The 16,884-nt window shown below is 51.5% G+C and overlaps 1 protein-coding gene across 1 annotated transcript; it reads right to left on the reverse strand.

The window, feature by feature from the left end:
- Positions 1-234: 234 nt before the first annotated feature.
- Positions 235-15,993, reverse strand: KLRG2 (killer cell lectin like receptor G2). Its single transcript, XM_060633256.3, has 5 exons — positions 15,200-15,993; positions 9,814-9,915; positions 9,224-9,369; positions 5,175-5,278; positions 235-4,672 (listed from the first exon to the last, which is right to left on the reverse strand). Exons 1-5 carry the CDS (start codon positions 15,945-15,947, stop codon positions 4,552-4,554), a joined length of 1,221 nt encoding a protein of 406 aa, XP_060489239.3. The 5' UTR covers positions 15,948-15,993; the 3' UTR covers positions 235-4,551.
- Between the last annotated feature and the right edge of the window lie 891 nt (positions 15,994-16,884).

Below are 16,884 nucleotides of genomic sequence, written 5' to 3' on the forward strand. Positions count from 1 at the left end.
GGCTGTGAAGCCTACAAGGAAAAAAAGAAAGAAAGAAAGAAAGAAAGAAAGAAAGAAAGAAAGAAAGAAAGGAGGGAGGGAGGGAGGAAGGAAGGAAGGAAGGAAGGAAGGAAGGAAAGAAAGAAAAAGAAAGAAAGAAAGAAAGAAAGAAGCCTACTAAAAAAGAAAAAAAAAAAGTTCTAGGTTTAAAGAGATTAAAGGGACCAATAATGGTGCTTAGACCCTAATTGGATCTTTGTTTAAAATACATTAAAAAAGTAATAATAATGAAATAAAATAAAACACATTAGTGGAAGAACCACAAATATTGGAACATGGATTGAATGTGAACTTAACGTTAATTTTATTAAGTGTAGTAATGGTGGAATTGCAATTACACAAAAAAATATGCTTATTTTTAGCGGATGCATGCCAACATATTTAGGGGTGAAGTGTCAAAGTGTCGAAGTCTACAATTTATTTTTAGATGGTTCAACCAATTTATATACAAACACATACACACACATAAATAGAGAGTAAATGTGGCAAAATGTTAAGTTATCAGATCTAGGGAGAGGGCATACGGGTGTTTATCATATCTTTTTTCCCCAACTCTCCATTTTGAAATATTTCACAAAGTGGAGGGATATCCTAGATTTTCCATTTAGGGGTGCTTGGGTGGGTCAGTTGGTTAAGGGTCTGACTCTTGCTTTTGGCTCAGTCATGATCTCACAGTTTGTAAGACAGAGCCCTGCGTCGGGCTCTGTGCTGACAGCGCGTGCTCTCTCTCAAAATAAATAAATACACTTAAAAAAAAAAATCATCACTTTCAAAATGCTCTGTCCTGGCAGGCATGTAGGTCTTTCAGGTAGGGTTTCTCCAAGTATGGTCTCTCACCATCAGTATGAGAACCACAAGAGAAAATACAGGAACGGTCAACGAGCACATGAAAAGAAACTGCATCAGTCGTCAAGAAAATGCAAATGCAATTATAGTGCCATACGCCTGAAACTAATGTAACATTGTGTGTCGACTATATGTCAATGGGAAAAAAATGCGCAGGGAAACCACGCTGAGATAGCACCACACGCCCACCAGAATGGCTGAACAGAGAAAGGCCGGCAACATCAGTGTCGGTGAAGATACGGAGTGTCAGGAACGCCTGTATTGTGTGGTATGGGGGACTGTAAAATGGTACAGCTACTCGGGAGAACGATGTGGCAGTTTCTTACAATTCAGCATGTCCTTGGTTAAACATCCGACTCGATTTCGGCTCGGGTCAGGAGCTCATGGTTCATGGGTTCGGGCCCCACGTGGGGCTGTGCGCTGGCAGCACGGAGCCTGCTTGGGATTCTCTCTCTGCCTCTCTCCCGCTCACGTGCACGCTCTCTCTTTCTGTCTCTCTCAAAATTAATGGATATTAAAAAAATAAATGAATTCAGAGTATCCCGCCCACACAACCTTCCTCTCAGGTCCCCAGAGGAATGAAAACCTACGTCCAAAGACTCGTATCCCAGTGTTCACGGCAGCTGTATGGACAACGGGCAGACCCTGGAGACAGCCGTGCAGGGTGTCACCAACCCGGGTGCAGATAAACCCTGAGACAGCCCCTCGTGGACACGTGCAGGAACGCAAGTGTTTGAAAGCAACCACGAGAGGACGCGCTACACGCTTCTCTTTTCATATGAATTCCTAGAACCAGCTGGACCTACCTATAGAGATGGAACAGATGTGCCCGGGACTGGAGGTCAGGAAGGATTGGCGGCAAAGGGACACGAGAGAACTTTCTGGGGCCTGTGGAACAAATTCCGCATCTTGTCTGGCAGCGGTCACGTGGGAGCCTGCGTTTGTCCGAAAGCACTCTCGAGACAGGTGCATTTTCTTTCGGGCAAATTCTGTCTCCATAAAGCTGACTTAAAACACATTTACACATCTTTTTTTCCCCCGCTCCGGTGGTGAGATGGGCTCTTTCAGACAGGGTTTCCCAAAATATGATTTCTGGGCTTTGTGCATCAGCCTCACCAGGAAATCTGACCCACTGAGTCAGAATCTCAGGACTGGGCGGGGAGGAGTCACGGGCACCCCAGAGGCTGCCGGAGCCGCCCGTGCCAGAGGCCGGTGTCACGGCTCGGGGGACAAGCCACGTCTGGATTTCACGCAATAGCAGCTGGTGGTGCGTGGTGGGGAAAGCGACTAGAGAAATGACTCGAGAGGAATCCCAGGGCGACCAACCTGCCGCCTAACTTGCCAGCTTTTGTTCTGTACAAAGGGAAAGACAGGCTCTGAAGGCCAGGCTGGAACTTGTGAGAAGGGCCCCCGGCGAAGGAAGGAATTATGGGCTGTGAGAAAGGGGGGTCACGGGGCTCCCTTCCGAAGCCCGCCGCTCTCCAGCCAGGCTGTGCCTCGGAATCTTGGGGACATTTTCAAAAAGTCTAATTCCTCTTTTTTTTTTTTTTTTTTTAATTTATTGAGAGAAAGAGACTGCAGGGGAGGGGCAGAGAGATGGGGAGAGAGAGAATCCCAAGAAGGCTCCACGTGGTCAGCCCAGAGTCTGACGTGGGGCCCGAACCCACGAACCATGAGATCGTGACCCGCTTAACCGACTGAGCCACCCGGGTGCCCCGTGCAACTCCTCTTTTAATCATAGTAGTACATAAATACAGGGTCTTAAAAAAACAAACATGTGAATGTGGCTTTAGTAACACTAAAAATCAAAAGAGATTGGTCCCTCTGTGACCTTATTTCTGCTCCTTGGAGACACTGAGAAGCTTTTTACTCTTAAGGGTACAGCTTGATGAATATTTACATGTGTGCCCCCCTGAGCCCGCCTAGACGAAGACCCAGACCGTTTCCAGCACCCTAGAATGTTTGCTAGGTGCCCCTTCTCGGTTCATATTTCCCCAGACAACCACTATTCTGACTTCTGTCACCACTGGTAAGTTTCAAGGCAACCACTCTAAATTATTTTTGTCATGGGGCGCCTGCGTGGCTCAGTCAGTTAAGCGTCAGGCTTCAGCTCAGGTCACCATCTCACGGTTCATGGGTTTGAGCCCCACATCCGGCTCTGTGCTGTCAGCACTGAGCCTGCTTTGGATCCTCTGTCCCCGTCTCTCTCTGCCCGCCTTCCCCGCTGGTTCTGTAAGTGAACGAACTTTAGAAAAATTGTTTTTGTCATTTCTTCTAGCATTTGTTTCCGTATTTCTAAATGATATACTAACACCGCTATTTCCGGGTCTGCCTGCTTTGGGCAGGAACTAGCAGCTTCTTAGGACGCTAGATCCCACGTTCACTCTTCTTGCCCTGCCTCACCAAGGGAAGCTACAACACTTGCCAATTTCCAGGCCCCGCCACCAAACCGCCACGCCCTGGGCACCTGTGCCCCCGCAGCCGCAGGCCCGAGGTAGCTGCGAGCCGGGCCCTCCGCCTCAAGCCGGCCCGACATGCCGGACTCAGGACGTCTGCGGAGAAGGACTTCGTGGTGTGAAAGCGGAACCTGTTACCAGGCTGCGGGGTTCAACTGGAGTTGGAATAAGCAAGCCAAGAGAAACCCCAGTGTTTCTAAGGACCCCCCCACTTTCCGCCGGTCGGCCCATCCGTGCCGTGCAAACCTCTGGTCTGAACGGACCCCTCAAGGCTTCTGTCTGACAGGAACCCGAATGCATGGCCTACCTCCAGAGAGGAAGGCCGGTCCGCACGGGACAGTCGCGTCGGATGTTCAGCGCCAAGATGCGACGCAGGTACAGCCTCCTGTCACTTGGAGAGAGGTCTATGCAGGCTGGAGACACTGAACCAGTCCTTCCGGCTCACCCTGTGGCCACTCCCTCGGCCCAAAGGCCCCTCACTGGACCCCAACACAGACCTCTTCAGGCCGGTGTCTCCACAATTCTAATTTCCTTTCTCACTGGGACCCCCACTCTCTGTGGCTCGCGTGGCATCTCCGGCCCCGGGCGGGAGAGCTGCACCCTCCCTGCCCTCCCTGCCTCGGGAGCCCCGCCAGCCCTGCGCCCACCCTCGCCAGCCCGGGAGGAAACCCTCTTCCCGCCTCCGGGGCGGGGGGTGGGGTGCAGTTCGCATGTCCTGTCCTGCAGACACTGCTGGTGGGTGGTGTGCCCCCAAGTGCCCGGGGATGGCGCTTCCGGCGGCTGCCAAGTCCCCGGGCTCTGCGGGCCCGGGCGAGAACCGACGGGCAGCACCTGTGATCGTGAAGTCCTCCTGGTCCTTAAGACCGAAAGGGTGTGCACGTGTGACCAAACAGGTACAGGGGCCATTTTAATGAGGGAGAAACCCAGGCTCCAAGACGCTAAGAAGCCATCCCAAGGTCACCAAACAAGTCCGCTTCGGGAGCCGGAGACTAAAATACACTCTGCCCGGGGCCACAGGAAACCTCCTTTCCCTTGGACGTGACCTGCTTGCACCAGAAGTCCAGTCCCGGGTTCGCTCAGGGAGGGCCCCTTGAGCACAGGGCAGGGACACCTGGAAGCCTGGGTCCAGGGGAGCGGCTACCCCAGCCGGCACCCTGGCCTCCACTGAGGGGCCACAGGCCCTGATGTCTCTGGATGGGCAGAACCCAAATCACTTGGTCCCCTTGGCACAGACCCAGGATCTTGGAGAGGCACAGTCCCAAGCCACAATCTTGCCTTCCTCCAGGCCCCCGCACTTGAGATCCTGCTGGTCCTCATCTTCCTCCGGGAGTCTGGGGAGGGTGAGAAGAGGGGCCGGGCTCAGGATGACGGGCTCTGCCGGCCGGTGCGCCTGATGCCAGGGCTGGCGTGGGGACTGCGTGACCACTGCACAGAGCCAGGAGAGTCTGCAAAGGGCTCTGGGGTTGGAATGAGGGTGCCCCATAGCTTGAGAGAACCACCCACCGCCTCCGTGCAGTGCCCCTTATCTACCGAACAGGGTGACGCTCCTGCTCGGGTGGGTGCGCTAGGGGGCCCAATAAGGGATGGGGTGACTGGGGCTAAATGAAACCAGGCCCTGAGTGGGGCAGTGGGGGAGGGGTGTCTCCCAAGAGCTGCCCCAGGCTGGTGGTGGAGCAGGGGGCTGAAACTGGGAACGGAAGGAGGATCCAGATCAACAGTGGGGGAGGTGTCAGCGGAAAGGAAGGCCTCGACCCCTCTTCGGTGCCTGCCGTGATGTCATTCTGGTCACACTGGGGACAGAGAGGCCACCCACCCAGGCCCACGGTCACTTACAAATGGGGTGGTAGTGGAGCCCCATCAATCCAGTGCCAGCCCTGGGGGCCTCGCTGGGCCCCCACCCAGGAGTACTTGGTGACTGGGTATCTGCTCAGGAAGTCCTGAAGGAGAAAAGCAGCTGGTCACCCTTCTCCGACACTAGTAAGGCTCCTTCCCGGGAATTCTGCGCCCCACCCTGCCCCACCCCTGCCCCACCTCCTGCAGATTCCCAACTTACTGAGCCAGAGAAGTGACTCGGCTCAACCCGGCTCTCCCAGAACACCAGGAAGTGGAAAGCTGTATTGGATGCTCGAGGGTTGGCAGACATTGTGCTCAGGACTGGGGACCAGAAATGGGGGTGATCCCATCTCCGCTTCACGGGGAGAGAGGATGCGAATGCCAGTCCCCACCCAGCAACGCGAGATGGATAGTGAGCGGCCAGAGAGGCGGGGAGAAAGCTGGGAGACTCCAGAGTACATCCGGGGAGCAAACAGCCTGACTGTGCAGGAGGCGATGACAGGGCTGAGGCGGCAGCGGAGGGGGCCTGGGAGCAGATGGCCAGCAAGAGCGCACCTGTCAGCGAGAGCGTGATGTACCCTGCACCAGTTGGGTGCGATGTCATGACCATTTACAAAAAGAAGACAAGTACGAAGGCCACGGAGCGGTATGAGGAAAGTCAGCAGACAGGGTTACAGTGAATCAGACGTCAATCAGCTGCGCCATGATCACCGTCATGACAAAACACGTACGCACACAAACACAGACACGCAAGGAACGATAAAAGCCGGGAGTGCGTTGGAGAGCTATTAGAGACCGTCTTTCTTTTTCTTTTAAAGTATTTGTCCTTGAGGTCATGTTGTTTTTGGCAACAGAGTGAACGAAAACATTGCATTAAAAATTTTTTAACTTGGAAAAAGATGTTTCAGTGCTGTAAGTCCCGGTGTGGGGCAGCGATGCTGGTGCATCTTCCAGAACATACTTCGGTGCCACCTTAACAGGAGCAGTGACATCCTTCCGACCACTTGGGTGAGTGATTCCACTTTGGAGGAAAACTCCAAGAACATAAAGGGGGAGGAAATGAACTTCTCCAAAGATAACACAGTGTTATTTGTAAAGAAAAAATGGAAACCACCCAATTGCTTAGTAATAAGGAAATAACTAGGCACGTTATGGGACATCAACACGATGGAAAATTACAATGCTGGTAACAATGACAAGTACGTAGAAAATGTAATGCCAGAAAATGTAAATATGAAAACACGCAAAGCAAAGAAGAGCAGAAGAGCAAAAATATGGCCTGGGGAAAGCATCATCCATAGATTAAGTTCCAGAAACTTCTGAGTCACTTATGGTCCCAAAGAATTGCTGTGTATGAGGCCGCCGAAATCCCAGGGCCTCCACGGCCTTCAGCTGGTGCTTCTCCAACTTTGCCACCAATGTGGGAACATGGGGGAATATGACCCTCAGCAGAATTTCCTTGAAATCCCATATTTTCCATCTTAAAAGTGAGCTAAATTATCTGCTAAATTAGCCTTCAAACATCTTTTTTAAAAATTGTGAATAAAATACATACCAAGAAATTTAGCATTTTAACTATTTTTAAGTGTACAAGCTGCTGGCATTATGTCCATTCACACTGTTGTGCAACCACCGTCCATCCCCAGAACCTTCTCATCTTCCTCCATGGAAACTGAAGGCCCATTAAACACCTTCCTATCCCCCCACCTGCTTGAGTAGAGCACCACTCTACTTCCTGCCTTCATACATTTCAGCTTTCATATTCAAATGCTCCAATTAGTTAATCTTCGTAATCTTACGATGGAGATTTTTTCATGGTTTTTTTTTCACGTTTCTGTAGTCAACTGTGGCTTCTTCCTCCCTCCACCCCACAAACACAGCCGTTCTTAAACCAATGGCGAGTGAGTCTGCTGACTGATGACACTTAAACTTTCTCCTTTTCCCTAACTGCGAGCAAAATCAGCTCTTGGGGAGGCTGAGACCCGCTGATCCAAGGGCTGTGTGTGTCACTGGCACCTTGGAATGTCCCCGGGTGTGTGTGTCCCAGCTCCTGGAGTCTGGCCTTTGCCAGCTCCCTCTGCCTGCCAACCCTCAGCTGCTCCTCCTCGCCCAGTGCCTCCTGAAGCTTCTGTCCTCGTGGAGAGCTCCACAGTCATCACATTCCAGATTTGAACAGCCCGGGACCCAAATCTTCACCCTTGTCTTCTTGCAAGGAGCTTATCCAGACTTCATGATATGTTTCCTATATACTTATGTTTCAAATAATTGATCTTTAAAAGAATTCTTGGGGTGCCTGGGTGGTGCATTCAGTTGAGTGTCCAACTTCATCTCAGGTCATGATCTCGTGGTCCATGAGTTTGAGCCCCGTGTCGGGCTCTGTGCTGGCAGCTCAGAGCCTGGAGCCTGCTTCGGATTCTGTGTCTCCCTCTCTCTCTGCCCCTCCCCCACTCGTGCTCTGTCTCTCTCTGTCTCAGAAATAAACATTAAAAAAAATAATTAAAAAAATTAAAAAAAAATAAATGTTAAAAAAAGTTAAAAGAATTCTTTATCTGAAGCTTGCAATTTGGTGAAGTTCATCTCCCCCTTGGAGGACCCAGCAGCCACAGGGAAGTTTTTGCTCAGGGGGCTGAGGTCATTCTGAACTCAACCTGTCTGCTTAGAGGCTGGAGGGCAGGGACAGGCTTTCTGAGGACACTTGCTGTGCTCAGTGGGTCACTGCCCAGCTGGGTCCCCTCCCCAGCTCCAGCCACTCTCTAGGGACCCACCTCCATTCCCACTGGCCTCCGTTTTGCAGACACAACCAAGGGCCTGAGAATGTTCTTATCTGACAAATATAAGAACTCAGGTCTGACGCAGGCCCCCAACAAAAACGCTTAAATACTGACCTCCTGCTTACAGGGCTACTGTCCCTCTAGCATTTCCTCCTAATTACGTAGCACACATTATTCACAGAACATTTAGAAGATTAGAAAAAATTAAAACTTTAAAGAAGAAAAAAAAATCACTCGTAATCTTGCCCCCAGCGGTAACCACAATTAGGATATTACTATACGTATTTCCTTTCTGTTTTTCCTTTGTATATTTATTTTTACCATATTGAGATTTGATGGTTTTCAATCTACATTGTATCTTTCTCATTTCTCCATGTTTTCTGAAACGTCAGTGCTATTCCTGGTAATGAAATAACTCATGTTCACTGTAAAACATTTTCTCCAGCATGGTTTTCTGTCCATCTCCAGGGAACTCTCTGAGAGAAAGAAGGCAGGAACCACCTCCCCTGTTGTGCAGCACAGAACAGCTTTGTGTCAAGACTGGGCAGGAACAGTCCAAGAAAACAGAATGTTATGTATGTGGAACCTTAAGTAAAATATTAACAAGTCAAATCCAGAAGTATTTGAGGAAGAAAACATCACGGCTAAGTCAACTAGCACAAGAGGCCTGTACTGAAGTGAAGAGCCTGCTTGGGATTCTCTCTAAATAAATAATAAAATAAAAAATACAAAAACAAAAAGTAAAATAAATAAATAAAAACAGACGAACATGATTCACCACAGAGATTAAAGAGGAAACAACGGTATCATCTCGATACACACACAAAGAAGCATCCCATGAAATGAAACTCATTCATGTTTAGAACTCTTCAAAAAATGGGACTAGAAAGGAACTTCCTTAAATGCTAACATTTAAGGAATGGGCTGTTCTGGCTCATCATTGACTCCCCAGGGCCAAACAGAGCGTAGGTGGTCAATAGATACTTATTAAATCACTGACCGAAGGAACCCTCACGGTGAAGGGCTTGGCACAGGCTGGACGGGAGCACGCCTGCGCCCGTGTTCCCGGCTCCACCTCTGCGTCTTAGAATGAAGAGTAGGTTGACGACCTTGGGAGCCCTGATGTCTGGTCCTCCCGCATGTAACTTTATTTCCCCAGGCCTAGGTGACTTTTTCTGCAATGCAGAGTTGGACTAGATCTTTGAGATTCCTTCCAGCGCTAGGAATGGGTGATCCGTAATGATACGTCCATCTTTCCACCGCCCGCCTCCTTCTCACCTGGATGTGGCCCAGCAGGGGGAGGGTGGCATGGTGAGACGAGCAGAAGGCCTGGCTGGCCTCCCAGGCCCGAGCCTCGGCAGAGACGTAGTAGCAATGCTTCTCACACCACATCCAGCCCGGGGGGCACGGCTGGCAAGTGGCCCCTGCAAGCACAGAGACAGACCACTGTAAAGAGCTGAACGGATGCGCGGTAAAAAAAAATCAAAGTCTGGCCATGGCCTTGGCTGATGGGACAGATCCGGAGCATGGAAGTGGTAAGCCTTGGGAAGGGCAAGTGGGATGGGCAAGGACCCGGGCAAGCTGTAGAGTTTGTGCAATGGCCAAAGCCGCCCGAGGCGGGGGCTGTCAACCCACTACTCGTCAGAGCACAGGCTGTGTCCAGTGGGAGGAAGGAGCTCCTTTCCCTCTCTGTGCTCAACAAGCCCCATGTCTTCATGCTGCACCTGCCCGGGGCAGGGGTGTGTGTGTGTGTGTGTGTGTGTGTGTGTGTGTGTGTGTGTGTTTCTAATTCTCAGAAAGCTGCTGTCAGGACTACACACCCTGGTGGTGGCCAGAGGAGGAGAGGGGACCAGGAGGAGGCACCATACCTACTCTAGAAGCCAGGGCCACAATGGTGACCGCGGACACTGCCAGAAACACAGCCATGACCACTAGGGCCCAGCGCAGGGACTTCATGTACAGAGGCAGCCCTGGGGGAGGGGACAACCAGGAGAGACAGGTTAGAACCCAAGACTCGTACACGAGCATCACGCCTGCCTTAGCACCCCCCTCACCCTGGCCCAAGACACCACAGAAACCCACTCAATTTAGGTTAGAAAATTATTATTGGGGAGAAAAACACTAGAAGATGTTCTGCTTCTTTAAAAAATAGAAGACGTAAGAATCCATTCAAGGAGAACAACGATTGGCTGACAACCATCTGCTGAGCACAAACCGTGCATTGGACACAGGGCACGAATACCACCAGGGACAGGGCAAGACCCCTGCACTCATGGGGCTCAAGGTACCAGGAGATAAAGCTCCAAATGGGAGGGATGGGGGTTCAGCTTAAACATTGGCAGACCTGGCTTCCAGTCTTGGCTCTGTGGGTCCCCCAAGTGTTTTTGGTATGTTTTCCCACCTGCCTCTCCTATCTCTCCAGGCCACTGGAGGCCACTGGTGAGGCATCGTGCAGAGCGTGCTTTGCAGGCCATAGAGCAGGAGACAGACGTGAGTTGTCAGCAGCTCCTGTGAGCTGGACCCAGGGGACCAGATAACTAGAACGAGGCTGCAGAGGGGAAAGGAACTCCAGAGATAGGCAGGCAGAAGAGAGAGAACATATTTGAATCATCCCGCCCCGGTGATGGAGTAACCTGGGAGGCCAGGGGGGAAACGTGGGGAATAAAACACAGTAAATGGTTAATCGCGGCCTCAGACAGCTCACGGCGGCTTTCTACCCAGAAACATCTAAAGTAACTGAGCACTCCTGGGGCACCTGGGTGGCTCAGTTGGTTAAGTGTCTGACTTCGGCTCAGGTCATGATCTCAAGGTTCGTGAGTTCAAGCCCCGCGTTGGGTTCTGTGCTGACAGTGTGGCCTGCTTGGGATTCTCTCTCTCCCTCTCTCTCTCTGCCCCTCCCCCACCAAAATAAACAAATAAACTTTAAAATAAATAAATAAACGAGTAACGGAGTACTCCTGATTTTGAATTTGACCTCTGCCAGGACACAGAAGCATGAAATCAATTAATGTAAGAAGAGGCCTCTCCTCTCCCAGGCACTTGGCCGCAAGGGGCCATGGGACCCAGCCACATCTCGGGGATGAGGGTTGGGAAAGCTACATATTCAGTGTAAGGGTCCCAAGAATGCAAGTCATCGTATTTGTCAAAGCCTGAAACAGCAGAGGTAATTCTCCAGCAAATATTTTACTATTTTGAAACAACTAATGCCATTTTTAAAACCATATGCACAGGATACACGCCCCATATGAATGCACACGTGTGTATGGTACACACAACTTATACACAAAGAAAGTTGGGACACACTTCCAAGGTTTTTAAGAAAACATGTTTGCAATCATAATTCAACTTTAAAAGCAAAGGCACTTTTGAAATCTTTGACTTCCCTTTTCCATTAGGAAAAACACTTGCTTCAAAGACTGGAAAGGGAAGTATGTTACGGTGATCTGTGAAGAGTCACATTCCATCTATGACCTTTTAGGAATTTGTTCTTTTTTTTTTTTTAAACACATAATCCGCTTCTTAAAGGGATTTGACCCAAATTTTCATCAACTGATAAGTGGATAAACAAAATGCGGTATATCCATACAGCGCAATATTCAGCCATGAAAAGGTAGGAAATGCTGATGCAGGCTGCAACGTGGCTGAGCACTGAAAAGTTTATGCTCAGTGAAAGAAGCTTGTCGCATAAGGGCACATATTACGAGTCCATTTATGAAATGTCCAGAACAGGCAAAACCCACAGGGACAGAAAGTAGATCAGTGGTTGCTGGGGAGAGGCTGGGGGTGATGGCTAAAAGATAGAGCGTTTCCTTTTAGGGTATTGAAAAAATACATTTTTTAAGGTTATTTATTTATTTTGAGAGACAGAGAGAACAAGTGAGCGGGGGAGGGGCAGAGAGAGAGAGAGAGAGAGAGAGAGAGAGAGAGAATCCCAAGCAGGCTCTGCACTGCCAGTGTGGAGCCAGATGTGGGGCTCGAACTCACAAACAGCGAGATATGACCTAAGCCAAAATCAAGAGTCGGACGCTTACCTGACGGAGTCACCCAGGCATCCCGAAAATATTCTAAAACCAACTGTAATGGTTGTGCACCTCTGTGAATATACTGAAGACCACTGGATTGTACACTTTACATGGATGGGTTTTATGGTATATGAATTATGACTCAATGAAGCTGTTACCAAAAAAAGTGATTTGAAAATGCTTGGAATAAAAAATACATACACATTGATAGTCTTAAAAGCAGAAAAGCCTGCAGAAGGAGAACAAATCTACCAATCACCTCCGTCAATGTAACTCTTGTGACTGAACACTGAATTCAGTTCTGACCTTTCAGAAAAGAAATACAGCAGGTTACATAGTCTCACACACCTTCCACTCTGGGCTGCAGTGCTGACCTTGGGGATGGCCTCCCACAGAGCCAGGGTCCTCGCCAAATTTCCAGGCAGGAGTCCCACCTACCCCCTTTCAAAAACAATTCTTTGGGGTGCCTGGGTGGCTCAGTCAGTTAAGCGTCCGACTTTGGCTCAGGTCGTGATCTCGCGGTCCGTGGGTTCGAGCTCCGCGTCGGGCTCTGTGCTGACAGCTCAGAACCTGGAAACTGCTTCTGATTCTGTGTCTCCCTTTCTCTCTGACCCTCCCCCCATTCATGCTCTGTCTCTCTCTGTCTCAAAAATAAATAAATGTTAAAAACAAAAACAATTATTATTATTTTTTAATTTATTTATTTTGAGAGAGAGAGAGAGAGAGATGGAGGGAGGAAGGGGCAGAGAAACAGTGAGAGAGAATCCCAAAGGTTCCACACCATCAGCACTCAGCCAAACTAGAGCTCCAGGCGGGGCTCAAACTCATGAACCATGAGATCATGACCTAAGCTGAAATCAAGAGCCTGACACTTAACAGACTGAGCCACCCAGGCAGCCTGCTAAAGTCCCCTCTAAACTCGTCTTCTCCCTATTTCCAATTCTGGACCTGCTTAAATGGAATTCGCTCAGGGTCTGCAAACCTACCCAGTCCCACATGGCAATTATACACAGTCCTTCCCTCTGGCCCCATTCTCTAGCTTCCACCCAATTCTGTTTCCAAATCTTGGACTGACCATCTCTGATGTTACACCCTCTGTTTACTCTCTCACTTCGAACTCCATCTTAACTTGCCATATTTCCTACCGGCAACTGAAACAGTCTGCTTCCTCCCTCCTAGCCAAATCTGGGTATCAGGGGGTGGAACCAGGTTTTGTGGGGCTTCAAGTTTATTCAATTTGCTCTCCCCTGCTTGCACACTGTTTCTCTCTCTCTCAACTGTAAATAAACATTAAAAAAAAATTTTTTTTTAGAGGGGCGCCTGGGTGCTTCAGTTGGTTAGCGTCGACTTCAGCTCAGGTCATGATCTTGCAGTTCATGGGTTCCAGCCCCATGTCAGGCTCTGTGCTGACAGCTCAGAGCTTGGAGCCTGCTTCGGATTCTGTCTCCGTCTCTCTCTGCCCCTCCCCTGCTCCCACACTGTCTCTCTCTCTCTCTCTCTCTCTCCCTCTCAAATATAAACATTAAAAAAATTTATTCAATTTGGTGGGTGAGGGAAGGGGTCTTAAAAAATATAATAAAAGCCTCCAAACACAAAGTTTGGCATAGGACTCAGAGGGTTCCTGCCAGTGAGGCTCTGCTTTTGTGTCATCGCCTTCAGGTAAAATCTATCACAATTGCCCTGCTCCTCCCGCTGGGCAGGACCATGCTGGGGCATCACCCTCTCTGGGCCCCATTTCCTCCATGCCCCCAGCACTGGTGAGTACATTCTTCCTGCCCGTCCCACCAAAATTATAACCACCTCTGGAGTTCCTAGGCTGCCCCACCATCTCCAAAAGACACCTTCTACCCCAGCCTCTGCTCCCATTCTCCGTTCCAGAAGGCTCCTGCCCAGACCCCTCCTGGCTCCGTCCCAGGCTGACCTGCAATTAAACTTTAGTCCTAGACTCTTATTAATCTGATCAAAAGCTATTGACTTTAAAAGACTCATTGTGGTAGACAGAATAATATTCCCCCCCAAAGATGCCCACTTCTTAATCCCTAGAACCTGTGAATATGTTAGGTTACATGGCAAAGGGGAATTAAGGTTTTAGACGGCATTAAGGCTGATCATCCGTTGACTTTAAGATGAGGAGACTCTCCTGGATTTTCTTGGTAGGCCCAACGTAATCACAAGGGTCCTTAGAAACAGAAGAGGGAGGCAGAAGGGCAGGAGAGTCCGAGAGGGCAGCAGCAGAAGGAATCAGCCACACATTGCTGGCTTTGAATATTCTGAGGGGTATGAACTAAGGAATGCAGAGTCTTCTAGCTACAAAAAGGCAAGGAAATGGAATCTCCCCCAGAGTCTCCAGGAAGGAACGCGGTGCTGCTGACACCTTGGCTTTAGACCAGTGAGCCCACATCAGACTTCTGACCTACAGAACTGTAAGATAATAAATTTGTGTTGTTTCAAACTACTAAGTTTGTGGCAATTTGTTACAGCAGCAATAGAAAACACATCATCAGGCAGACAATGTGCTCACACCGAACTGCAAAAGCCAGGAACGATGTGCGTCCCTGAAGTCTACCCACAACTGAGACATGGCAGAGACGGGCTTTGCGGCCTGTCTAGCTGGCCTGGTCTTCCTCTCACCTGGCTAAGGTTTTGGCATTTTGCCTGCTGGGCAGGTGGCTAGCCCTCCTGGCCTCTGTTCCTGAGCTTTCCAGCTAGAAGGTTGCCTCTGCCACCCCCAAACCCTACTCACCTTTCAACGCTTAGTTCCAGGAAGCTTTCCCATGCCCCCAGGGTTCACCAACCACTCCCTCCCAGTTCCCAGTCCAGGGTTGTTTATATCTTTTCCAGGCTCCTTCTGGTTCCCTGACAAGAGAAGGGAGGCTGGGCCTGAGAGAGGAGCCAGAAGTCGGGAGTCCGGGGACCTGTGTTCCCATCCGGGTTGCCACCCCCGTCACGTGATCCTGGAAGACCTCCCCTGTCCCGGAATTCCTCCCTCCTCTACTTCTCCACACTAAGAGGGAGTGAGAAAGTTCTTGCGGTGGGACGGCGGAGTGGTGGTGGAAATAGTGGTTTTACTCTTTCATCGCAGACAGCTCAAGTACAACCACTAGCCCCGAACGTTATCGATCCCAGCTCGGCGGGGCAGGCCAGGCGGGGCCGGGGCAGCGGGGTGGTCGGCGGGGCGCCGGGAAAGCGGAGCGCTCCGGCTGCGTCGCCCCCTCCCCGGCCGCGCGCTTACCCATGATCTTTATGGCCCGGGGCAGCTTCTCGTCGCTGTCCGTCTCGGCGCGGGGCAGCAGCGCGTCCTCCTTCTCCAGCCCCAGCTCCCTGCAGCGGCCGCCGCAGGTGGTGGGGGAGCCCGCGGGCTCCGCGCGCCCGTCGGCGGGGCTGGCCCGGCCCTCGGCGTCGAGGCCGCGCTCCGGCCGCGCTGGGGTCCGCGGCAGGAGCGGGTGGGTGGGGAAGGCGTGGCGGGAGGAGGCCGGGGACTCGGGCACCGGCACGGTGAGGAAGCGCGTGGAGGGCGCCGGCGAGGGCGCGCGGCTGCTCCCGGCCGCGCCCACGGACTTCACGCGCACGTCCACCTGCAGTTCCACCGGGGCCCAGGCGCCAGGCAGCTGCTCCCCCGACACCAGCTCGGCCCCCGGCGCCTCGCCGGCCCGGGGCCGCTCGGCCACGGAAGGGCCGGGCGACGGCGGCTCGGAGTCCGCGGACGTCTGGCGGCGGAAGGCGCCGTAGCCCAGGCTGGATGGCGGCAGCCGCGTGAGCGCCGGGCGGGCCGGGGGCTGCTGCTTCCCGCCGGCGAGGTCCTGGCCCGCGCCCGCCGCCTTCTTTACGGCTCGGACCAGATTCGGGCTGCTCTCGAGACTCTCAAGCCGTAGTTCGTCGGCGGGGACCTGCAGCTGCTCCGGCTCCGCGACCTGGCTCCCCAGGGGCTCCATTGGGAACTCGGCCTGGTCTCCTTCCGATGCCACCTGGGCCCGCTTCATCACCGACAGACATAGAGCGGAGCGCACCTGGGCCCAGGTAGGCACCTCCCCGGTTTGGATTGGTCCAGCCTGGACAATTGTTTTCAGGCCACGCCCCTCACCCGTGCCCCCGCCCACCCCAAGGGCCCCGCCGGGATTGGCTGTGGCTAGGATTCTATTGGCCACGCCCCTTAGGCTACCAGAGCCTCCTTCACCTGGCACCAGGAATGGAGAGGGGCAGTGGACCTAGCGGAGGGGTAACCCGGAAGGCAGAGCTGGGAACAGAGACATAAGGAAGAACCCAGAGCCACGCCTGACTCCTCCCTCTTCTTTGCACCCAGTCCCACGGCCCTCTGCCATTGCGCTGATTTTGAGGGTTACAGCTTTGGGCTGAGAGCGGTTGGCCAAGCCTGTGAGAGAGCCTGGGACTCAGATTAGCAGGTACAAAGGAAATTGGGCGGCCTGAGGAAAAGGAGCAGAGCTGGTTGTCCTGACCGTGTAGTGGGGGAAGGGGCACCACACCTGAGAGGACTCCGCCACAGCAAAAGTCCCCGGGACAGCTACTCTGAAGGCCTGACTCCTACTAGCTTAACTCGTTGAAAACTGAGGGGTGTATAAGCATGAATGTGTATTTTCCACGGGGAGAGAATCCTGGTCCCCAGTCAGCCTGGTGTGTGCAATATGGGGTGCCCAAACCTGGCTAGTGATCTGAATACCATTTAAAAATACACATATTCCGGGCTGGGCTCCACCCACACTTACTGAATCTCCTAAGGTGATGAGGCCACTTTTAACAAGTGCCCCAAGGTAGCAATGACAGGTAAAATAGAAGCCACTCTGTTAAATCTGAATTTCAGAAAAATAAGAGTTAGGTTTTTAGTATAAGTGCACCCCAAGCACGGTGTGTCCTTCTATTTAAAAATTATTCATTATCTGAAATTAAAATTTAATCTGCCTC

Source organism: Panthera onca, chromosome A2 (genome assembly GCF_046562875.1).
Source record: "Panthera onca isolate mPanOnc1 chromosome A2, mPanOnc1 haplotype 2, whole genome shotgun sequence".
In the NCBI taxonomy this organism is placed as follows: Eukaryota; Metazoa; Chordata; class Mammalia; order Carnivora; family Felidae; genus Panthera; species Panthera onca.